This window comes from Schistocerca cancellata, chromosome 5 (assembly GCF_023864275.1).
Source record: "Schistocerca cancellata isolate TAMUIC-IGC-003103 chromosome 5, iqSchCanc2.1, whole genome shotgun sequence".
NCBI classification, from domain to species: domain Eukaryota; kingdom Metazoa; phylum Arthropoda; class Insecta; order Orthoptera; family Acrididae; genus Schistocerca; species Schistocerca cancellata.
Window position 1 is genome coordinate 603967075 of NC_064630.1, and position 25975 is coordinate 603993049.

The 25975-nt window shown below is 41.1% G+C and overlaps 1 protein-coding gene across 2 annotated transcripts in view; it reads left to right on the forward strand.

Moving 5' to 3' along the window:
* LOC126188023 (uncharacterized protein C6orf132 homolog) overlaps positions 1-25975 on the forward strand; it is a 289046-nt gene that overhangs the window by 251787 nt on the left and 11284 nt on the right. For both annotated transcript variants that reach the window (XM_049929441.1, XM_049929442.1), the window contains exons 6-7: positions 11779-11911; positions 25443-25701. In XM_049929441.1, coding sequence (XP_049785398.1) covers positions 11779-11911; positions 25443-25701 — 392 coding nt within the window. The remainder of the gene's footprint in view (positions 1-11778; positions 11912-25442; positions 25702-25975) is intronic.

The following is a 25975-nucleotide window of genomic DNA, read 5'->3' on the forward strand; positions in this document are numbered from 1 at the left end:
CCGCAGACAGGTGAGGTATACATACTCCGTTCCAAGAGGGGGTTCCCGGATGGCGACAGATAGGGTCTCCGGCCACTACTTTAATCAGCAGTAGCAAATCCATTAACAACAGTGGCGACATTGCGCAGATGTGGTACAAGGGCACGAGCATGAGAAGAAGAAGCAGTTCCCTCTAATACCACGGAAGTTACTTCCTCCTATCGTAACACTTGTCCTATAATTCTGTCCGTTCTTCTGGCCAATGTTTCCCCTACGTTTTCTTTCTTTGCCGATTCTGCGAAGTACTTCCTCACTACCCGGGCGAAATTTAATAGAAGCTGTAACACTCAAATTAATTGGCGAGATTTTGAGTGAGGGCAGAAAAATAACTGATGACAACAGATGTAGAGAGGGCATAAATTCATGCTGGCCACACGCAGTATGGAATTAATGTGACCGTTATTGTCCAGGGCGCAAAGCATTAGACACTGGCCTTGGAGCTCCCGGCTTCAAAACCTGGTAGGAGCGTTCCTGTAGGAGAGCCACAGGGTCGACTCAACTTGCTATAAAACTGAGTACGGGGAATATTTCCCGCGGATGAAAGGTGGCTGGACCGAAGGGCTCGCACATCCTCTCCTTACCAATGCTGCGGCGAACCTAACACTGCACTCTACTGGCATTGCGGTCGGAAGTCCGCTGAGCGACGGAGACGTAACTTTATATTAAAAAGTTAAGTGTTTGAATGTCCTTCTGGAATGGAGCTCCTACAGAATTGAAACAAGGACGACGAACAATTCGGACATGACACGATCAGAAGCTTTGAAATGTAGCGCTACAGATGAAAATTGATGATTAAATTGGCAAGTCGGCTCATTAATGAAGAGGAACTGAATTTAATTGGGGAAAAATAAATTTATTTGACGACTTGACTACACTTCCTGAGAAACGAAGTGTGTAGTGTAAAAGTTTCGGAAGATGACCAAGGCTTCGCTACCGCTAGCAGATTTTAATGGACGTAGGTCGCAGAAGTTACTCAGAGATGAAGAAACCTGCAGAGTAGACTAATATGGAGAGCTCCATCATACAAATTGTGGCTTGCACTTTGTCCGCTCACCACTTCCACTAACAAATGAAACCCAGTGAAACTGATGCCATTTCGTGTTGCCTCCAATTTATCTGATTCGATATTACTCGCAGGTGTGAATGAAGCAGTCGCTTTGAACATTGGTTAATCGATGCTAACCATGTGATGTAGGTGAACAGAATGGACAGCACCACAGCTCAAATTTCACTCTTTACTTGAGACGTATTCTACATTCAAGATTTGCAAAGCAACAGAGAACGAATATTATGTACTGAAATAGGGAGGATAGAGTCCGCTAGCGTCAATTTCAATTTCACATGAAATCAAGAATAATTTAGAAACTAAGTTACAAAAATATAGTCAATGAATCCGTTACATGGTTCAGACGACCAAGAAAGAGAGGTGCTAGCAGTGAGCACCAACACTGGCGCATGATGGCGCGTTAACTAGCTTGCAGGCCGTAGCACCTCTCCGTCGTTTTCCCATGGATGCTGGCGGTTGTGCATGAGGTCCCATGTGATGGACACGGACGCTGCCAGTTGACTGCTCCACGGCACCTAAGAAAGCGACGCTAAGTGACCCCTCTATTTAAAATGTCAGTTCGTGCAAGCAAACACCGGGCTCTCAGGGTAGGCATTATTTTCTGTTGCCACCATAAACGGGCGTTCCTAAAAATGGACGAGTCTGTCTTACAAGCGAGTTCAGGAAGAACACTCCAGATTTGTTAAGCTGTCATTACCTGGCATCTCCTCACCGCAAACTGTCTCTCAGGAATGTATCCCTGGGGTCCTGCATCTGGCGTTCTTCTTCATACCAAGGAGCCTCTCGAACGGCCAAACACTATCCTGGTAACTTTCATTTAAAGCTTGAAGGGCTATCATGATTTGGGTCTTTGTCCCGCGTCAACGCGGGGTCAGCGATGTTACTACGGATTTACCAGTGTTAGTTGCAGAGTGTGGCCCTTCCTGTCGTCACCCCAAACCCCCTGGGACGGAATTAGTGTACCTCAGCTGTGTGCATCTAGTGTAACCCTTGAGATAGTGCAAACGGTTTCAAATGTCTGCGAGTAGTCGTGTAACTGAGGCGGAAATTGGGGACCAGCCGATTATTCACCTACCAGGATGTGGGAAACCACCTGAAAGCCACATCCAGGCCGGCCAGTGTACCGGCCCTCGTCTTTAATCCGGGGCCGGTGCGCCTACCCAAGTTCAGGAAGAAGAGCATTAGCGCTCTCGGCTACTCTGGCGGGTAGATAAACATGAAAGGGTTTGTCTTAAAACTATCCAGGTCGAAACTTATTCCTGTGGAGTGGTAATTTATGTTAAGAAATTTCTGTCTCACTCTCGTCTCGGGGACATACATAAAATTGTGATGCATGTATTTTTTCTTTTCATTTGTAGCTCAATATCTTAATAAATATGTAGTGTTGCACAGTCTTCGGACTCAAAACAACAAGAACAAAAACTGCTTTTCGTTTTGAATTTACATGGAGGTTGTTATGAAACTGAAGTCTGAATCACCATAGGTAATCAAATGTAGCGCGAACACTGAAACGTGCATGCGCTCCGACTTCCGGCATGGCTTCCTCGTCAAACGACGCCATTTGCATTGGTACTGCCGCCGTGTGCTGTTTACAGTGTCAGTTCAAACTTTTTAAAACAGTTGATCAGGCCACCGGCTGTGAAGTACGGTTAGTGATACGTTTTTGACAGCAAGGGTAAATGTGTGGCACCATTGAGATGAGCGACAGCAAAGGGCGCAGTGGGTGACAGCCTTCGAGGTCGGACGGGGAAACCGCCATCACGCCGATCATAAGTAATCTCAGAAGATTTGGTCAAAGCCGGACATAGAGATTCGCGAAGACCGGCGACTCAAAATTTCCACTTTAGTATTGAAAATTCCCAACGTGGGTCGAACAACTTTGTACAAAATTGTCTCCGAAAATTCGCAAGTCCGCAAATTGGGTGGACTTTGGCTCCCCAGGCTACTTAGTGAGAAACATAAAATGGAAAGACTGGCTTGTGCTCTTGAATTTTTGGACTATTGTCATAAGGAAGGTCATCAATTTTAGAGAACATTGTCGCAGGGAGCGAGATACGGGTTTCTCACATGAGCCAAGAGTGTAAAAGTCAATCAGTGGAATGTCATCGCACCAAATCACCAGTCGAAGTGAAGGAAAAGCAGAGAATCTTAACGCGGAAGGTTACGGCAAATGTGTTTTGGGATAAACGTAGAGACTTGTTATTCGAGTTCATGCAGCAAGAGACAACAATAAATGCAGCCACATACAGTGTTACCCTGACTCAACTTGGACTTGCAACACAGGCAATACAGATGAACCGAAGTGCCCCTCTGAGGTCTGGAGTTTGGTTGCTTCGTGACAATGCAAGACCTCATTCTGCCCAGCACTCCCCAAATCTGATCAGATCTTTTGAATGGGATCAGATTGTCCATCCACTGTACAGTCCAGACTTAGCACCGTGTGATTTTCACTTGTTTCGCTACGTAAAAGAATTTCTCGTGGGCGGAAGGAATAGTAAAAGGCTGGTTATCGTCACAGACGTCAGACGACTATGACTTAGGCATACAGAAGCTGCATAATATTATGACGAATGTTTAAACATACGTGGGAACTATGTATGAAAATAGAGAATCGGCTGAGAAATTAAATAAAACAGTTTCTTGAAAAACTGTTTGGTAGTTTGTGTTCTATAAGAAGTCATACCGTACTTTTCGAGTAAACCTCGGAAGCTGTACAACTACAGTGTTTCAGTTTTATTTATTTGTCTTTCATTCTTCGCTACTATTCGGGATGATAGCCCCCCTACTCAGTCAAACTTACAGGCCTGAATCCGTTTCTCTTCAGATTTAACTCTCTACAACTTCCTCTAGTAACACGTAAGTTAATGCCTGTTGCCTTAACACATGTTTTATCATCCTCTCACTTCTCTTTGTTAGTGTTTCCCATATGTACTACTCTTCGCTGATTCTGCGAAGAACCTCCTCCTTCCTTATCGATCCATCTAATTTTCGACATTTTTCCGTAGCACCTCATCTCAAACGCTTCGATTTCTTTCTTTTCTGTTTTTCCCGCTGCGTGTGATTCACTGCCATGCAATGCTTTACAATATCAGTAATTTCTTCCTCAAACTGAGATCTATGTTTGATGCTAATGGGCTTCTTTTGGCCAAGAGTGTCCTCTTTGGCTGTGGTAGGTGCTTTTTATATCCTTCTTGCTTCGCCCACCACGGACTATTTTCCTTCCAAGCTAGCAGAATTCCTTGACTTCGTCTCCTTCTTAATAAAAAATTCTGATGTTAAGCTTCTTGCTGTTCTTATTTGTACTTCATACCATTACTTTTAGCTGTTTTCGGTTGATTCCCAGTCCATTTTCTGTACTCATTAGGCTGTTCATTCCATTCATTAGGTTCTGTTATTCTTCTTCACTTTCGGTGAGGATAGCAATGCCATCGGCGTATCTGCTATTGATATCCTTTCATCCTGAATTTTAACCCCACTCTTAATCCTTTCCTTTACTTTCGTCGTTGCTTCTTTTACGTGTAGATTGAACAGTAGGGGCAAAGAATACATTCTGTCTTCACCCCTTTTGTTCGGGCACGCCGGCCGTTGTGACCGAGCGGTTGTAGGCGCCTAAGCGCGGAACCGCGCTGCTGCTACGGTCGCAGATTCGAATCCTCGGGCATGACTGTGTGTGATGCCCTAGGTTAAGTTAGCTTTAAGTAGTTCTAGTCTATGGGACTGATGACCCCACATGTTAAGTCCGATAGTGCTTAGAGCCATTTGAACCATTTTTTTTCGTTTGTTCGGGCACTTGGTTCTTGGATTACCTATTTTACAATTCCCTCTTGATCCTAGCACATCCTGTTGTTGCATATAGCTTACATGATTTTTTTAATGTGGAGCACCTTGCACCATTTTACATTTTCGAACATTGTTCAATGTAGGCAAAGCCTATGAACCTGACTTGCTTTTTATTCCATTATCAACCGCAAGATCAGGGGCTACCTCCGTAGTGGCTTTGCAGTTTATAAGAAGCCTAACGCTATTTACTGAATTATCAGACCAGTTTGTTGCTTTGCTTGATTAAAATACAATGATGATACGTATCATTGGTAATAATTTCATTAAATAGCTGCCGGCCGGAGTGGCAGAGCGGTTCTAGGGGCTTCAGTCTGGAACCGCGCGACCGCTACGGTCGCAGGTTCGAATCCTGCCTCGAGCATGGGTGTGTGATGTCCTTAGGTTATTTACGTTTAAGTAGTTCTAAGATCTAGGGACTAATGACCTTAGCTGTTAAGTCCCATAGTGCTCAGAGCCATTTGAACCATTAAATAGCTTCTCCATTGTGGAGAAGAAGTTAAGCGGCATGAAGTTTTCAGTGTCATGTATGCTGTTTTTTCTTGTCATGTGGAATAACTAAACATTTTCCATTTTTAGGGTATAAGCGTCCTCTGCAGTAATTCTTGAAATAGTTCAACGAGTTTCTTTGCATCGTTTTTTTAAACTGCAGGTTAATGACAACCGCAGACAATCATCATATCAAGGTGTCTTTCCTTCCGACATGAGTCGCAGTTGTGTTCTCTTCTGTCTTGCTTCTCCCTCTTTGTCAGAATACATCGAATAGCATTGTTTTTAAATGCCTTTCTGTGTTATTAGGGTACATGGAGTAAGTTTATGTGGTGAAAATGTAACACAGATTCTTCGTAGAGTACGCATCTCTCAGTCCCTGGTTTCCCTACTTTCATCATCATCCTCTTATTATTATTATTTTCTCTCTCTCTCTCTCTCTCTCTCTCTCTCTCTCTCTCTCTCTCTCACACACACACACACACACACACACACACACACACTCACGCTTCCTGAGTCGACAACAGAAGAGACACATACATCGTCTAAAGGGGTCTGAAAAACAGCATTTACACATTCGGGATGTTTTGAGCGGAATGGAGTCCCGTTACTGTCCTTAGAATCACTTACGAACTACGCAGCAGTCTCGATTTATTTTACAAGCCAAGTGTTTTATGTAGTCGGATATCGTAAAGCGTCAGCTCGAGCGAACTGAAAGCAGCAATAAAATATTTACTATCGAAGCTTCAGCAAGAAACATTTAATTCTAGGGTTCGTTTATTTTCTTTCCAGATCTCTGTCAGCCCGTCCCTAGTGCGTTGTGATTCGTTCAAACTATTTTTCGAGAAACTCTATAATATCTGGACAACACTGGCCGACGTCTGCCGGCTTCCATAACAGTACTCCTTTGTCTAGATGACTTTACATTATTCCAGTCATTATAATACTATATTTGTTGTAAAATCAGCAACCAAATAAGTAAAATAAATTTAATTTCGCGACCAGTTTCTGACATCTAGAGACCTTTTTCAGCAGTTTATAACTGACGTAGCCAAAATATTACTGTAGTGATAACTGTAGCTGTATACTATATGTATCAGCATCGATGGCGTTGTGAACCCCCTGATAAGATTCAAAGAATAGTAAAGGGTGACACGCTGTTTGGGGAAAAGCTTTCAGATGGCGAGAGCCGGTCATCAGTTTCTCAAAGGGGAACTGGAAGCCCACGTTACTGTCTTGAAAGCTTATTCCACATCATAGATTCGGCTCTACCGTTCTTCACTGTCGTCAATATAGACGAATGACCAATGATATATGTGCCGCTCCGGATAGTGGAATATAAACTGTAAAATGTCGGAGCACTAGAGCTGTTTTCTTATTTTCAAGTTTCATATTGGCCTAACCATTGAACAAGGATAGCTGTTTCGACTGAAATCGCATAGTAACATCCATTCGACACTGGAGACAACTGAACAGAACAAATTGGTCAGTTACGAGTAAGACTGCCTCTCTAAAGTTTCCATACAAACTTGATTATGTATATAGATAAGAGTAATAATTTCGTTGAACAGATTGGTGCCATTTCTATTCGACGCCACATCGGCGGCTTAAGTGTTCCTAATCTACACTAGTTGTCCAAATGAGGGAAATGGGACTTACAGTTTAAGGCTGAATCTGAATGTGTTATTTCTGGTGTTTCCTTACATCATTGAGAGGTGGTGCATTGATTAAACATAGGACTGAAAATCCGTTTTCCTTGTATGCACATTACTTATACACTCCTGGAAATTGAAATAAGAACACCGTGAATTCATTGTCCCAGGAAGGGGAAACTTTATTGACACATTCCTGGGGTAAGATAAATCACATGATCACACTGACAGAACCACAGGCACATAGACACAGGCAACAGAGCATGCACAATGTCGGCACTAGTACAGTGTATATCCACCTTTCACAGCAATGCAGGCTGCTATTCTCCCATGGAGACGATCGTAGAGATGCTGGATGTAGTCCTGTGGAACGGCTTGCCATGCCATTTCCACCTGGCGCCTCAGTTGGACCAGCGTTCGTGCTGGACGTGCAGACCGCGTGAGACGACGCTTCATCCAGTCCCAAACATGCTCAATGGGGGACAGATCCGGAGATCTTGCTGGCCAGGGTAGTTGACTTACACCTTCTAGAGCACGTTGGGTGGCACGGGATACATGCGGACGTGCATTGTCCTGTTGGAACAGCAAGTTCCCTTGCCGGTCTAGGAATGGTAGAACGATGGGTTCGGTGACGGTTTGGATGTACCGTGCACTATTCAGTGTCCCCTCGACGATCACCAGTGGTGTACGGCCAGTGTAGGAGATCGCTCCCCACACCATGATGCCGGGTGTTGGCCCTGTGTGCCTCGGTCGTATGCAGTCCTGATTGTGGCGCTCACCTGCACGGCGCCAAACACGCATACGACCATCATTGGCACCAAGGCAGAAGCGACTCTCATTGCTGAAGACGACACGTCTCCATTCGTCCCTCCATTCACGCCTGTCGCGACACCACTGGAGGCGGGCTGCACGATGTTGGGGCGTGAGCGGAAGACGGCCTAACGATGTGCGGGACCGTAGCCCAGCTTCATGGAGACGGTTGCGAATGGTCCTCGCCGATACCCCAGGAGCAACAGTGTCCCTAATTTGCTGGGAAGTGGCGGTGCGGTCCCCTATGGCACTGCGTAGGATCCTACGGTCTTGGCGTGCATCCGTGCGTCGCTGCGGTCCGGTCCCAGGTCGACGGGCACGTGCACCTTCCGCCGACCACTGGCGACAACATCGATGTACTGTGGAGACCTCACGCCCCACGTGTTGAGCAATTCGGCGTTACGTCCACCCGGCCTCCCGCATGCCCACTATACGCCCTCGCTCAAAGTCCGTCAACTGCACATACGGTTCACGTCCACGCTGTCGCGGCATGCTACCAGTGTTAAGGACTGCGTTGGAGCTCCTTATGCCACGGCAAACTGGATGACACTGACGGCGGCGGTGCACAAATGCTGCGCAGCTAGCGCCATTCGACGGCCAACACCGCTGTTCCTGGTGTGTCCGCTGTGCCGTGCGTGTGATCATTCCTTGTACAGCCCTCTCGCAGTGTCCGGAGCAAGTATGATGGATCTGACACACCGGTGTCAATGTGTTCTTTTTTCCATTTCCAGGAGTGTAGATCACCAGACCCAACATATATTCACATAGTTCATCTGTAGTTTTTGATGAGTAAGTTTTCGGATGTCAAAATACGTGACATATATGGCAATACGTTTCAGCTGTACTAATTTATTAGTAAAGCTTCAATTATTTATGAACCTGAAAAATGGTGGACATTAGTATTTGACAAAGATATCTTAGCAGACGGACTAACAGACAGTTGGATAAATGACAAAAACATTTTTCTTCATGAAATATAATTACAAGCTGACGATATTTGGATTTTTTCCGGTACTATAAAAACTCGCTCCGTGCCAAATTTCATGCTAATACAGGGTGTTACAAAAAGGTACGGCCAAACTTTCAGGAAACAATCCTCACACACAAAGAAATCAAATATGTTAAGTGGACATGTGTCCGGAAACGCTTACTTTCCAAGTCAGAGCCCATTTTATTACTTCTCTTCAAATCACATTAATCATGGAATGGAAACACACAGCAACAGAACGTACCAGCATGACTTCGAACACTTTGTTACAGGAAATGTTCAAAATGTCCTCCGTTAGCGAGGATATATGCATCCACCCTCCGTCGCATGGAATCCCTGATGCGCTGATGCAGCCCTGGAGAATGGCGTATGGTGTCACAGCCGTCCACAATACGAGCACGAAGAGTCTCTACATTTGATACCGGGGTTGCGTACACAAGAGCTTTCAAATGCCCCCATAAATGAAAGTCAAGAGGGTTGAGGTCAGGAGAGCGTGGAGGCCATGGAATTGGTCCGCCTCTACCAATCCATCGGTCACCGAATCTGTTGTTGAGAAGCGTACGAACACTTCGACTGAAATGTGCAGGAGCTCCATCGTGCATGAACCACATGTTGTGTCGTACTTGTAAAGGCACATGTTCTAGCAGTACAGGTAGAGTATCCCGTATGAAATCATGATCACGTGCTCCATTGAGCGTAGGTGGAAGAACATGGGGCTCAATCAAGACATCACCAACAATGCCTGCCCAAACGTTCACAGAAAATCTGTGTTGATGACGTGGTTACACAATTGCGTGCGGATTCTCGTCAGCCCACACATGTTGATAGTGAACATTTAGAATTTGATCCCGTTGGAATGAAGCCTCATCCGTAACGAGAACATTTGCACTGAAATGAGGATTGACACATTGTTGCATGAACCATTCGCAGAAGTGAACCCGTGGAGGCCAATCAGTTGCTGATAGTGCCTGCGCACGCTGTACATGGTACGGAATCAACTGGTTCTCCCGTAGCACTCTCCATACAGTGACGTGGCCAACGTTACCTTGTACAGCAGCAACTTCTCTGACGCTGACATTAGGGTTATCGTCAAATGCACGAAGAATTGCCTCGTCCATTGCAGGTGTCCTCGTCGTTCTAGGTCTTCCCCAGTCGCGAGTCACAGGCTGGAATGTTCCGTGCTCCCTAAGACGCCGATCAATTGCTTCGAACGTCTTCCTGTCGGGATACCTTCGTTCTGGAAATCTGTCTCTATACAAACGTACCGCGCCACGGCTATAGCCCCGTGCTAATCCATACATCAAATGGGCATCTGCCAACTCCGCATTTGTAAACATTGCACTGACTGTAAAACGACGTTCGTGAAGAACACTAACCTGTTGATGCTACGTACTGATGTTCTTGATGCTAGTACTGTAGAGCAATGAGTCGCATTTCAACACAAGCACCGAAGTCAACATTACCTTCCTTCAATTGTGTCAACTGGTGGTGAATGGAGGAAGTACAGTACATACTGACGAAACTAAAATGTGCTCTAACATTGAAATTAAGCTTTTCAGGACACATGTCCACATAACCTCTTTTCTTTATTTGTGTGTGAGGAATGTTTACTGAAAGTTTCGCCGTACGCTTTTGTAACACCCTGTATATCAAAGAGAAGTACCTTATAGATTCTGTTGAGTGAGTTAGTGAGTATAAAAACACGTGACATAAATAGCGATACTGTTTGACTGCACTGACATGGAAGCTTCAAGTTTTTGCGCCGTCAAGGGACTATAGACTGTAATATTCGACCTAAATTTCAACTTCATACAACTACTCGTTCCTGAGAGAAAGGGTTCTTAACAGTTGGACAGAGAGAGACAGAAAAACAGACAATAAAAGGAGCCTATAAGGTTTCCGGTGTTTGCTGACTGAGTTAGGGAACCCAGAGAAAGAGATATTATCAAAGAAAAACATTTATTTACAATGATCATAGGAGCATTTCGGAATGCATTTTAAAAGTTATAACCAATAGTGACAATCATCGTACTGTGTAAACACAAAAGCTGCATGTGGTGACATAAAGTTCCTGTTGTTCTGTTAGCATAGTTATCTATATGTCGTTTTCTTGTGTCATAGGAAAATGAGAGATGACCTGTTGAAGAGGATTTTAGTGAATTTATTACAGTGTGTCTTCCTGACATAGACCTGAAATATCCTACGGGTGTTAGGAAAACTTACATCAGGGTGGCTACAAGTTTGTTAGAACCTCACTACCCTTGACTTGGAGCCCAAAGTCTGAACCACTGCACCCTCTCTCTAGGTGCTAGCGATATAGGTGACGTTGTGAGGGTATGTGGAATGCGGTGGGAAGTCACCGTTTTAGGAATGAAAATTACCGTAGACCTGTCGTACATTTTGTAAAATTTCTGGGAGACGTCATAAGATGTCTGGCAAGTCATTAATAATGTATACTGTTGAACACCAAATGCTAAAATGAGTAATAATCGCAATGAAAAATCATAAATGACAGTTGTGTTATATGATCCACAAATTCCGAAATAATTCTCTCAAAGACAGTTTAAATTTACCAACTCTACTGAAAACACCAGATGGTAAATGTTAAAGGGCAATTTTAAACATATGGACAAGGTAATTACTCATAGGAAACTCGAGTAACTTTCATGAAGAAGAAACAAATTGCCTCCAAATCCGCTGTGAAGAAAATGAAAGTGGCTGACAGAGATAATTGTTTTAATTTTTATTTTAAATCATCAATAGTCGTAGATCCAGATAATAGTCGCATACGGATGACTTAAGATTAAAGATGTTATATTATGCTCTGAAGAATTCGTTTTAGTAAATTAAGAGTGAATTAGAGCAATAAACACTGGACACTGACACTTCTGTTCCAGATGATCGACATGAAGCCGAATGTTGTCTACCCAAATGGCTATAGGGGTCCTGAGGAGCCAACGGTATTCATCTGTTCAGATCCGTACAGCAAAGAAGAACTGTACAACCCCGTCTACCAGGAGCTGTCGCCAGGTATATTTAAGCGCCTGAAGCCACTGCTTGCTGCAGCGAGAGTAACTGATGAATACCTCATTATGACCATTCAACCGTTACAACCACGCACACATTGCTATGGTCCTTCAGTCAGTTTATGCTTTGTGAAGCTCTTGCAGATTTTTCAATTTAAATGTTACCTATCCTTCCTCACTTTGTTATAGGTATTCAATGTTGTAATTTTTCCTTCCTCTTAGAATGAGTTTGAAAGACTAACACCAGAACCGTAATGTTGTTAATATTGGCCCCGCTCTTCGTCAGTTGCTCTTCAGTTACGTTTGTCTAGTGGATAAGGACAAATATTGTCTGCCGTTTGCAATTAATTGTTGCAAAAGAGGAAAATACTGGTTCCTACCTGCACGGTATAATGTGAACTGTATCTGCAATAATTGTGACATAAGGGAAATATCTTTTAGCCAGAGATCATATCTGCAGTGGTAGTAACAGTGGTCGTTCGTGCCTATCAAATTTCGTTCTTTACTTCACTAAAAGAAGTTATTCTATACAGTGTATCAGTGACTCAGCTACACAATCATGAGTCCGGTGTCAACTTGGATAACCTGGCATTCAACCACTGATAGTGGGAGTCCAGATAGAATACCCAGCACTAAAAAAAGTCAGTGTGTATTGAGAATAACAGAGCCCATGGAGAAGACCGCTAAACACCATTAATGAGAAGATATCTACTGCCACCCTTCAAACACATTCACTGGATATAATTAATAAACTTGAGGAGGATAAACGAAAAATCATATTCAGATCTCTCGAAATGTAGATTTTGTGTCGCTTCTCCTATATATCATCATCAGGAGAATGCCACAAAATTCTAGCAAACACTAAGAATAACTACTATCTAAAAAACTGTAAGTCACAAGTTATTTGCATTTCAATTTAGTTCTTCCCGTGTTTTCTCTATTTGTCTCAAATTTATCTGTCACGCTGGAATATTAAATCAGTGACAAAACATGCGTGATTGAGCTCCCTATTTGCAGCTTTTACTCATCACGGCTTTGGTTTTTTACTCTTCATAATTGCTAGTTGCAAGGATAATGAATATGATTAAATTTCGTTCTGGGTCTTTCCCTGATTATTCAAATCGATTTTAGGTTAACGACACCCATTAAAGCATTTAACATGTAAATTTGGTTGCTTCCTCATATTTATAAAGGAGCAACTTCAAATAATAAGCTATTATTAGGTTATGCACCACCGATTCTGTCCTTTTCTTTGAGAATTACCACATGTCCGTATTTCTGTCAGCTGTCTCATTCCATCGTAAAGACACAATGAATTAGCAAATTTATTTAATTTCGGTAAATATTTTCACCGCTTCCATGTGTAAAGCATTTACTTAGCTTTCGAATGTCTATTTCGAACCCGAGATGGGAATGCAGTTTTTCTTCCCTATTGTTCAATCTGTACGTCGAAGAAGCAATGGTGGCAATAAAAGATTAATTCGACAGTTGGATTAAAATTCAAGATGAATGGATAGTAACGATAAATTTCACCTATGACGTTACTGTCTTTAGTGAAAGGACCGTTGAGTCGATTGGGCAGTCTATTCAGTCTATAGAGCCAAAGACAAAACCGCAGATAAACGAATGTTATCAACAGGAGCAGAGATGGAACTAACGATAAACTAAACAAAACCTGTAGGCTACGAAGTAGATTCTGCTATCTTTAAAGGAAAAAGCACTTGGCGGGCGAAGCGAACATCAGACGAGTATAGCCAAAGACGGCAGTATCCACCACAAGAAATCCACTAGATCAAACGTGAGCTTTAACTTGAGGAAGAAATGGCCGAGAACGTGCATTTCGAGTGCAGATCAGTACGGTAGTGTTTCATTGACAGTAGGGGAACCGGAAAGGAAAAGAATCTAAGCAAAATGGCTCTGAGCACTATGGGACTCAACTGCTGAGGTCATTAGTCCCCTAGAACTTAGAACTAGTTAAACCTAACCAACCTAAGGACATCACAAACATCCATGCCCGAGGCAGGATTCGAACCTGCGACCGTAGCGGTCTTGCGGTTCCTGACTGCAGCGCCTTTAACCGCACGGCCACTTCGGCCGGCAATCTAAGCATTTGAGATGCGGTGACATAGAAGGGTGTTGAAAGATGTTCAGGAAGTAAGTGAGGTCATGGTCAGCATGTCGCCAACGTCAGAAACGGTGCATATTAGTCTGACATAAGAATGATGCTAGGGTTTCTTCCCTCCAAGACAAGTGACTTTATCTTTTCCTAAAGCATATGCCACAAAGCCAATATTAACATGGTAAACTTAAATTGCAACTAACATACGGTACTGCGGTGGTGATTGAAATGGAAGTACCGAGTTCTGAAAATGGCAAACAGAGTTTTCTTTAGCACAGTAGCGAATAGAAACGTTATACACTGAAGAGCAAACAAACTGGCACATCCGCCTAATGTCGAGTGGGGCCCCCGCGAGCACGCAGAACTGAGCCAACACGACGTGGCATGGTCTCGACTAATGTCTGGAGTAGTGCTGGAGGAACTGACACCATGAATCCTGCACGGCCGTTCATAAACCCGTAAGAGTACGAGGCGGTGGAGGTCTCTTCTGACCAGCACGTTGCAAGGGATCCCAGATACGCTCAATAATGTTCATTTCTGGGAAGTTTGGTGGCCAGTGGAAGTGTATAAACTAAGAAGAGTGTTCCTGGAGTCAGTCTGTAGCAATTATGAACGTATGGGGTGTCGCGTTTCCTGCTGGAATTTCCCAAGTCCTTCGGAATCTACAATGCACATGAATGGATGTAGGTGATCAGGCAGGATGCTTACGTATGAGCCACCGGTCAGTGTCATATTTAGACGGATCAAGGGTTCCGTATCACTTCAACTCCACACGCTCGAGACCATTACAGAGCCGTCACCAGCTTGAACAGTCCCCTACTGACATGCAGGGTCCACGGATTCATGAGATTGTCTGCATACCCGTACACGTCCATCTGCGCGATATAATTAGAAACGAGACTCGTACGGCCAAGCAATATGTTTCCAGTCATCAACAGTCCAATGCCGGTGTTGACGGGCGCCGGCGAGGCGTAAACCTTGTGTCGTGCAGTCATCAAGCGTACACTAGTGGGCCTTCATTTCCGAGAGCCCATATCGATAATGTTTCGTAGAATGGTTCGCACGCTGACCCTTGTTGATGGCCTAGCTCTGAAATGTGCAGCAATTTGCGGAAGGGTTGTACTTCTGTCACGTTCATCGATTATCTTTACACCGTTGTTGGTCCCCTCCTTCCAGGATCTTTTTACGGCCACAGCGATGTCGGAGATTTGATGTTTTACCGGATTCCTGATATTCACGGTATACTGGTTAAATGGTCGTACGGGAAAATACCCACCTCATCACTACCTCGGAGGTGCTGTGTCCCATCGCTCGTGCGCCGACTGTAACACCGCGTTCTAACTCACTCTTGATAACCTGCCATTGTAGCAGCAGTAACTGATCTAACAACTGCTTTTTGTGTTATATAGCCGTTGTCAACCACAGCGCCATATTGTTCCTGTTAACATGTCTGTGTATTTAAGTACCGGGGTCAGGGATTTTCTCTGGCTCGTGATGACTGGGTGTTTTGAGATGTCCTTAGGTTGGTTAGGTTTAAGTACTTCTAAGTTCTAGGGGACTGACGACCATAGATGTTAAGTCCCATAGTGCTCAGAGCCATTTGAACCATATTTAAGTACTCATGCCTATACCAGTTCCATTAGCGCTTCAGTGTAATAGCGTGTAGTTTATTGACGCTAGACTGTGTTTAATTTCCTACGTTAAAATGTAATCTTACCTGTATGGTTAAGCCATGGGTTGTTGTAAAGAACCATATGTAACGAACGGAATTCCCTTCCTTCCATATGCTCAGGAAAGGCTCCACACCATCATAATCTCTCATCGTTATGCATAAAAGAAACAGTGCACGTTTTCATTGCGCTCCGGAGCACGAAACAGTAGCAGTTCAGACACAGCTCTTTTTCGGCGAGGAAATACTACAAAGGAGACTATAGTAGCTGGCACAACTTGTCCCATAGGCCCTCATAAGCTCGGCTCGACATACGTGGGACTATTTGCTTAATGGACAATACAGTTTCAATAGAATTTATGCTTAAATAACGTTATATTTATATATGTTTTTGTTGGTAATCTGGCTCATGTTCTGTGTATCATCAGTCTCTTTTCCATTTAACAAAATGGAGGTTCTGATGAGTTCGTGTACTCGTAATGCGCCAGTAGCACTAGAGTGGGAAGGCCGACACAGCACCCAGAATTAATACCAGGGGGCTGTGCCCGAACGAAGCCCTGGCGTTACTTTTGTGCGTCTGATCACAGAGCTCCAATTAATTACTTGGAGCAAAAAACCGATGGCAGCAATTACGCGTTTATTAAGAGCGCAGTGATTAATTGGTACTACCTACACGTCAGTCTGGCTCAGCCGTCTATTTCTCCTCTGTGGGAACAGAGGATGTTCTGGAAATAAACATCTGAGATAGACGTGCTGCACGTAGGCACTTAGCATGTCTTTCTGGAACGTAACATGATTGTAAATTGCTAAGTACTATAAACAGTACAAACAATTAAAATACTTTAAATGTTTTCCAATTTTCATCGCTCTTGAGCGAAACCTGTGTAATATAAAAATTTTGTTCAGTTTAACTTGGCAATGCTAAACCGTCACTTCCTCTCTCATTGTCGCAACACCATAGCGTAGTCTTCTGATTTAGGTAGTCGTAGCACGCTAAGATTAACGAATTAACGCTTAATTTTCTTTTGGGTGATTCGTTCTTTGATTTACATATTAACGATAATGATTGTATGATTACATGTAATTACGAGTACATATTTATGTTGAGGATTTAATTAAATGAGTTACTTTGTCCTTGGGAACTACTGTGTGAGATGTAGCAGTTCCATGGAATGAGAACTGGCTGGGATCACATATTTCAAGCATGTAATTTTATATTATTTGGGCAGTTTATCGGCTATGGACCACGACAACCTTAATTTAGTTTCTGGTGCCTGTTAATTTTCCTTTGACCCACCTACCTTTCATCAATTCGCCCTGTCTAGCATGACGTTTGTCTGTTTAGTTCTCACCAGATGACCGTTCCCTACCTTCGAAATTCCAAAAAGTGACAACGACTTTCCTGAAGGACTCTTGGTCCTACTCGTCTTTGAGATTTAACGTGACAGTGCTCTGTCACGAAAGCGGTTCTGAATCGAAGACGCTTCCAGTCCTCTTGACGTTGCCCATGTGTTTTACATAATCTCAGAAGTGAACTCTGTGTGTAGGTCTTGTACTGGGACCACCTTAGTAAATTTTATTTCGAATTACACATCCTGTTTACGTAATTTGAGTCAAAAATATTGTGCGTGGTATATCTACACTTACGTTCTACTTCAGCAAACATTATTATCAACAGCCTGCTATTTGATTATGCTCCGCGAACCCATAGTGGTATTGGAACGCTATTGTTGTGCCACTAAAATAACAGTCATAAAAAATTATCTCTGAAAGGAGTCATTTTGTTGAAAGACAAGTCAGTTATCCTTTTTTGTTCATAAGTTAAAAGCGGTCTGTTTCACGTTTAATTATCTGAAAATGGTCCAAATCTGCCGAAATTGGTCGTAACAGTTAATGAAACGTGATCTAGACTGCTTATGAAGAAATTATTTATGTAATTTTCTCGACGAAGTCAAAAGAAGAGGAAATTTCTAATGGGGGAAGGAAGATATTAAACAGAAGGTGAGAGTTACGATCACACGAAAATATTAACATGATAGACTATTCAGAATTAAAGAAAACTATTTGGAAATGTCTCCGAACAGATGAAAAGATTCAAAAACAGTTGGTACGAGAACCAATCGAAACCTACAATATTGTAGTGAAACCAAAGAAGAAATTTACCTTTGTTGAATATTACACCTCTTCAGTTAAATGGCATTTACTAATTACAAAGAGATAAACTGTACAAACTTAAATGGGTGTATAAGCAAAAGAAATGATTTAGAAATGTAATAACAGATGAGACGAATAAACCGCTTCGTGGAATTAAGAGAAGGAAGATCCTAGAGATAATGGTCTGTCAATACAGATGACTCAAAACGGAAAAAAATTAATACAAAAGGAATTTGAAAAATATCTATATAAAATGTCTGCAAAGAAATATATTTCCTTGAACTCGAACATCATTCCAGCTCATAAGAAGGGGAATAGGTCAATAATGTTTATTTTTTATTTTTTGTCGTTCAGCTTCCTCTTCATGACATATAAAATCTAAACTTACAGTATCCAGAACAATACACAAAAAATCGATTTTAAGCATGAAAGGAGTGAGCTGGCCTCAGAAGTTTGTGTAGTCCCTTGGCCCACTTATAAACTACGAATGGACTTACAGAATTACAGAATGTGAAAGAACTATTATTTTACCTGGTATTCATAAATTAGGAGAATGGTGTCGATTTGATTTCAGCAGAGTCTTACCAACAACCACTGGAGAAATAAACATTCACTCAATCTGAGCTAGTACACTGAAGAATATGAGGTAGATGATATAACTCCACTTTGCCTTCAAGATGATATTAATCAAATTAGTGATTGAAACAGGCGTGAAGCAAGGAGATTCCATAGCAGCAAGACCATTCTCAGCAGTCTTCGAGGAACTGTTCAGACCCCTAAGCTAGAAAAAAACAAAAAGAGGCATATGCTAATTTTGTGCATCTCAATCAGTGTTTTGGTGATGATATTGTACTGTTTGGCACTAGGATAGAGGAAGTTAGGAAACAAATGGAGGAACTGAAAAAACCAAGCTAAGTGGAAATATGTACAGTAAACACATTGGGAAAAAAAGAATGGGATTTAATATTGAATTTCCAATCGTGTGTGTGTGTGTGTGTGTGTGTGTGTGTGTGTGTGTGTGTGTGTGTGTGTATGGATGTCATCAGTCTTCTGATTGGTTTTTTGATGTGGCACTCAAGGAATTCCCTTCTGTAGTTCCATACTCTTTATCACAGTGTAGCAGTAGCTCTCTATGTCCAAATTTACTTGTTGGATATGTTTCAACCTCTGTTTTCCACTACAGTATTTACCCTGCAGAGGTTCATCAATTACAGGGGTTACCAAACCTTTCCTCTGAAGGAACACTTTGAGAATCCTGGTACTTTTATGGAACAACTTTACTTTGATGGTTAAGAGAATTTTTAAAAAACGAGGAAAACTTGTTATATTCATCGATTGCTTCAATTTCACATCATGACTAAAACACAGGAATCATAATAAAATTAGAACAAATGCAATTAGTATCGTCAGAAGGTCGAAAAAAACGCCTTGATATTAATAGTTTTCAGCAGACCACTTTTTTAATTTACTCCCTGCGTAACAATGTGTTCCGCGGAACACAGGCTGGGAAGAACGGCCTTGGTATCATAAAAATTAATCCCTGATGTTTGACACATGTCATATCATCCTGTCCGTCCGTCTTTGCACTGTTTTTTATATGTTCATTTAATTGCTGGTTCTAATCACTTCATCTAAGTTGTAACCTACAGCACGGCATCGCTATTGCTTCTATTCTCTTCTTTTCCGGTATTGCTACACTTAGTGTTTCGCGTCCATATAATGCTACGTTCGAGACCCACATTCTCAGTAACTTTTTCATCAAGTGAGGGTCAATATTTGATGCCAGTAGACTTCTTTTGACCTTAAGAGCTCTCTTTGTTCCTCCTAGTCCGCATCCTATGTCCTCCATGCTTCTTCTGTCAAATGTTATTTCGCGACCATTGTAGCAGAATTCCTTCTCCACGTGTATTTTGTGGTCTCTAAATTTTATGATCAGTTGCTCACGATACTGACTTCTCCTGCTTCTCATTACTTTCGTCTTTCTTCAGTTTACCTACAGGTCAATTCTGTGCTCGGTAGACTGTTCATTCCAATCTGTATGACCTGCAGTTTCTTCTCGCTTTCACTGTTGAAAGCTGTGTGAGCAGTAAATTTAACCATTGAAATTCTTTCACCTGTAATTTATAATTACTACTCCTTCTACTCTAAGTGCTAATTTATGAAATAAAACAGAAAATTAATTAGCTACTAACTTTGTACTATCCCGTTACAGTATACTGCTAATTCGATGACAGGTGATCTTTACTACAGTTCTTACATACAGAAAACGCTGCCATCAGTTCTTTATTATTCTCTTTACGTCTGTTCAAATAATAACTAGCTTAACTGGTAAACAACTTCACGGTTCCTTTTCAGTGTCTCGTGGTTCCCCATGCTAATAAGACTGGTGTACAAACACACACTCACACATTCATCCTACACAGCGTAGCACAAATACAAAATGACGAAGTCCAGTGATATTATTCACGTGGGTAAACGATGTAGTTAGTCTCGAGTACTGGGCAGTGTATTTATTTAAATTTAAATAGAGCCATAACACATCATTGTTATTGTGCAGTTTCCCTATTATGACATTACATATTTTTAATCTGTTCTGAATCTTTAGAAGCTTTACATAAAAACTTGAGCACTGTTAATTGTATTTGCACTGAAACTATATGTTAAGTAACTGTGAGAAAATTACTGTGGCTAAGTACACAGACTTCATGTCCTGATCATGTGGATTTATTCTTGCAGTTACTGAAATGTCAGTTTTATGTAACCTTTGTTATGTAGTTTGTTCTTTACATAACTGTGTACATTTTCAACTGTATCTCTAGCGAATTTCGACCTCTATTTTCATTTTCACACAGCTCAGTATTTATGACGTCTTATCTCCAGAACAATGTGTCGTCCAGTGATATAATTTTGTGACTACTGTCTGGAAAATGTGTCGTGAATACAAATCCTAGTAAAGTAGTAAGAAATTAAAACATAATGCCTGAGGCGGCAGTTTTATTGCATAAACAGTGAAAATAATGTAAACGACAAATATTTCTCCTTTCATGACTTTTGCGGGGGTTGTCTGTGAGAATCAGTTTCGTAAAGGTTTGTTGCAAGTCAGCAAGTTCTCTCATTCTCAAATACTGCATTAATGAAGTCTGCGTATACATACGTCGCTAGCTACACTTCTTTCTCACCCCTACCCTCAGCCCTTTGATTAGTAGGTTTTTCTTACCCCAGCAGCGATACTTTCCAGACACTAAGAGGTAAATATATAATGTTTTATTGAAATCGGTCCATTGGTTTAGGAGGAGATGTGGAACAAACTTACATAAATACATACACATTTTTATAATCTCTATAGATTTCTCCTACTTTTCTGATAATTTCAAATATCTCGAAACATTACAATGCTTTTAGAAATCCTGTGAACGTGTCTCGTGTTTTCTTAAGTGTTATATCCATTATCAATCAAATGAATCAAGGGAAATTGAGTGGAAGTTGATATTATGATTTTAATGAAAATGAATGGAAGTTGACTTGAGGTGTGAAAAGGTGAATGGATGGTAGATGGACCAAAGAAATTCTTTAAACAAATCCAAAGAGTTAATAAGAGAATGGGAGTAACATCGAGGCATATGGCTTAAGAATGGAATCATGAGTTCAGGAGAGACCTTTATCGAGTTGTGGATGGTAAACGGCTGATGATGGTAAATTATGGAGTCGTAAATAACTGTTTACATTTAGATAGCCCAAGTTCACTAATTTTGTCCTCCAAAACAGATTTAAACATAGTATCAGTTACAAAAATAATAGTAAGTAATTAAGACTTCAGGACAACTGCAATGTTTGTCATATAGTCTCTGTGCGTACTTAATGTTATCATTAAAAATGCAGCAAACGTAGTACTTTCCCAAGAACTCGGCAAAAAAATCCAATTGTGATCTTATATTTCAGTGAAATCGATGTACCGTTCAGGGTGCTCTGGTTTCAGTGTATCTACGAGAGGCTTATTGAATTTCTACTACCCGTCTGAAAAATAGTATAACAGCAGCGGGAAGAATGTGGAACAAATATCGTGCACGCTATCAGTATGCATATTTACTGAAATCAGAGATAACTATTCTTGAGAGAATCTTATTACTTCTAATAAACCTCTCAAATGAGTAGACCCGTTTGGTTTACCTGAAGATTGGTGAAAATGTAGCACACTGTCATCTGATACTCATAAAATATTTCTTCACATTTCTCAACTTATCTCACACGCCCCATTCTCCTTTCTGTATACCTGACTGAAAACAAGGAATTTTTCTTTGAAGAATAATTTTTTTGCTGATCTATTTAAACACTACGCGTTACAGCACATGAGGTCGCTAGCGCTCGTACTGTAGTTTGAAGGCGTTCGACTCTGAGGAACCTGATTCAGATCTTGATGTTGTAAGAAATTTTATGCTTCAGAATTAGAAAGAACAACTAATTTGGAGGTGCAGTTCCCTTGTCGTAACATTCAGCGTCGTATGTAAGGATAAATTCCAGATCTCTTCACTGCACCATGTGGAGTAAGGACATAACACTGTTGAGGTCGGATACAGATGTCGATCAGCTGTGTAATTAGAGAGGAGCAGCTCATATGCCAGAATCGTGTTTATGTTCCTGGTTCTGTAATTTCCAATATCAAGATGACAAATACAAAACAGAAGCCTTCACATACTTCTCAGAGTCACCTAAAAACTCAACTCGAACACGCAACCCTACAAAGTGACCTTCGATAAATAGTTTTACGGCACACAGAAAACACAGTATCCCCGAAATCACATAAACTTTTGTTAGCAGTTTAATTCTTATACAGTTTAGTACTTCCAACAAATTGTATAATGCGATTTTCAGAATTGTTTATATTTAAAGAAGCTAATCTTTAATTTACTGACACGTATCATCATGTTATATGCATTTTTTTTCTGGTAGCAATGTTTTTAATAACTCTCTGTAATTATTGATATATCCTAACTGTACACAATATAGTTCTCTAATGCTAGGATCCAAAACCATGCAACATTCAAGAGGACATTCGTTATCTTCATTGTGTTCTATCTCTCGGTATCTCCCAGGTGTCTCCCATCTGACCATCAGTTAACTAGTATTAGTGTGTCTTTGTCAACATTTTCAGCTTTATAGATTTCTGTTCATTTTTGTTTTCTTTTTCTTCCTTCACAATTGTTAATTTTCGCTATTGGTCCTCGCTGTTTCTCGGATGACTTAATTTCTTCTCGTGATTTGCATCTGTTTAAATGCAGACATACTTTTCTCTTAGAAAATTACTAAACCCATTAGTCAAGAACTTTATGTTCAGAGAAAATAACAGTATATTAACAGTCTAACATTACTATAATTCCATTATTATGATATTCAGCAGATGTCTTATGTACATTGCAGTACTAACTTTGTGATGATGTCTGGATAGATAAAAGAGAGAACGTTAAAGGTGTTTCAATGCCTGGTGAAATAAATGTATAAACAATTTTTTTCATTATAATTACTTGATCAGCATTTAATGATAGATATACATATATTCGCTCGTAAGCTGCCTGCTTTTAGAATGTAAAATAATTGAAAACATCAATAAACCGAAGATTTTATAAACAAAATATCGTTTCAATTCAAGTCGAACAAGAAATTGATATTGATAAATGTGACAAGTGGAAACTGTGTCACTTCTGGAGCTTAAATATGAAGTTGTCAGATTTGTATCTGCGTCAGTATCAACCCTCATCTAGACCCTTTAAAAAGACAATTTCCCTTGTATATAACGCCTCCAAACGTACGACTGCTTTACAAATGTGTTAATGTGTTGAATGTTTGAAGACAAACATGTAAAAGCTTTACGGTTGAAGACGCAAAACCTTAACTAGACTGTACAATAATGTAGCTATGTAATATTTTTAGTGGTACATGTGGAAACTGTCTCCAAAGTGGGTAGCGAATAAAGATAGTAGTTAATAAATTAAAACGTCATGCTTGGCTGAAGTTTTACGAAATGAACAACGAACATTTACACAGCATGAAACTGTGTTCTTTTCGTTTCTTTGTGGGGCTAGAAGCTTGAAAAGTTTGAAGGAAATTGGAAATATTTAAAGTTTGTTTGAAGTCGTTATGTACCATCATTATCAAACGCTGAATGAATCTAATTTGCACCCCGCATTTGCACTTCTTCAAGCCTTATACGCAGTTACTAAATTTAACACTTGACTTATTTTACTAAACATTTAACGTAAGATTATGCTTCTTAATGTAAGGATTATTACAATATTTTAAATTTTTGAATACGGTCCATAAATATATGGAATACTGAAAATAAAATTGTTGTTGCCTCTGTAAGCTGTTAGAAAAGTAATTTGCTACAGAAACAGGGTGAATATTTCAGCCATTTAGCAACTAGGATTGTTGAAAACAAGTTAAAAATTTTTGTCGTATTAGGGGTAACATGCAAGTTAAGACTTTGATTCAACAAGCAGGTGTGACTGAAGGTTCAGTAGTAGTAACAGTTTGGATAATGGAGAAACATTTTTGAAAGGGTGACAAGTGTTTTTTTTTCTTTTTTTCGACCAGTTCTTCATTCTTTCTCCTTCCTCATGTGCTTCTCCTTATACACTGTTTTCTTTTTATAAGTCTGAGGTATCGTTTCTGTAGAATATTTGCGACTTCCTCACTGTTCACCAAGGAACGTTCCAATACCGGATTGATTATGATACCTGAGTACGATACCAACACTTAAAATATTATCAATATCGTGATAATATTGCAACAAAAATTCTGTACCAATGGTATGGCAAGATACAGATAACGTCTCTATATTTTTAAGATATTATTTAAAAGAAAAGAATTCATTTAGCATGTACGGCGAAGTATGGAAAATAGACTATCATTGCTTGCTCGTATACTCCAGAATAAAATTAAATACAAGTTTGAGTTGTAAAGGGCAAATAATTGCAGCCAAATATAAGAATTTAGTCGTTGCAAACATTTCATGACACACATACTTCACATTACCACAAGATTTTTTGTAAAACGGAAGCGCTGTATCAAATATAAAAGGAATCTTTCAAATAAAAGGCTAAACAAGAAGATTTGAATCAACCAACGTGGGTACAAAATCTAATAAAAATGTTAGCAGTAAAGGTATCACAAAAGAAAATGTTGGCCTTAACGTAAACTTACACAAATTTGCCGAGACTTCATGCTAAACTATTATTCTAATTAAACTCACATGTAGTTGACCTATTCTGTTTCTGACACACTGCCTAGGAAAATAGATTTCATTGTTGGGTTTTTGTGGCTTCAACTTTTGAGAAAAGACAATGTGATGATGTTTCTTGTTGGCCTTAGGAATTCTTCCCTCATTTCTGTATTCCAGGGAAAATGATCTTCATGTCTTCCTATTGTTCTAAGAATTTCATTATCTTGTCTCACACCGTTCGATACTTACATTATTGAAAATCTGGTACTTCTTTCGATACTGTGAAATTATCCAGCATTTGATGTCGATACAAGTATCTTAAATACAATTACTCGTGTCTGTAGTATCAGAATGTTCCCATATGCATCTGATTGCAGTGTCGACGGAGCGCGGAGAGTCTGACCTGGAGAGCGAAATTCCGGTGTCGGAGGACGACTTCGCTGAGGACGAGCTGAGCCTGGGCGAGGTCGGTCCGCGCCGCCACCACCACCCGCATGGTGCCCACCAGCACCAGCACCACCCCGCCCAGGGCCACCACGGGCGCGTTCCGCCCCCACCGCCCCCGCACAGGCGGGCGCCGCCGCCTCCACATCCGGCTCTCGCCGCTGGCGTGCCGCCAGTGCCCTTCCACAACAGGTCTCTTCTTTCTCTTTACGTGTATTACAGTTATCTCCCCTATTTCCTTTTACTCATGATTCCGCATATGAAACGTCCCCTTTGAACAATTTATACATGACTGTGCTTAACTGACACACAATATTTTTTTTTAGCGCAACGCAATCTGACTTTCAGAAATCCCTACAAAGGAGTGGCCCTGACTAACATTAACCTGTACCTTTAACAAATCACTTACCTCACAAAAATCTTCGTTACTCATGCTACTGCAATACGGCGAGCGCCACTACTGCCA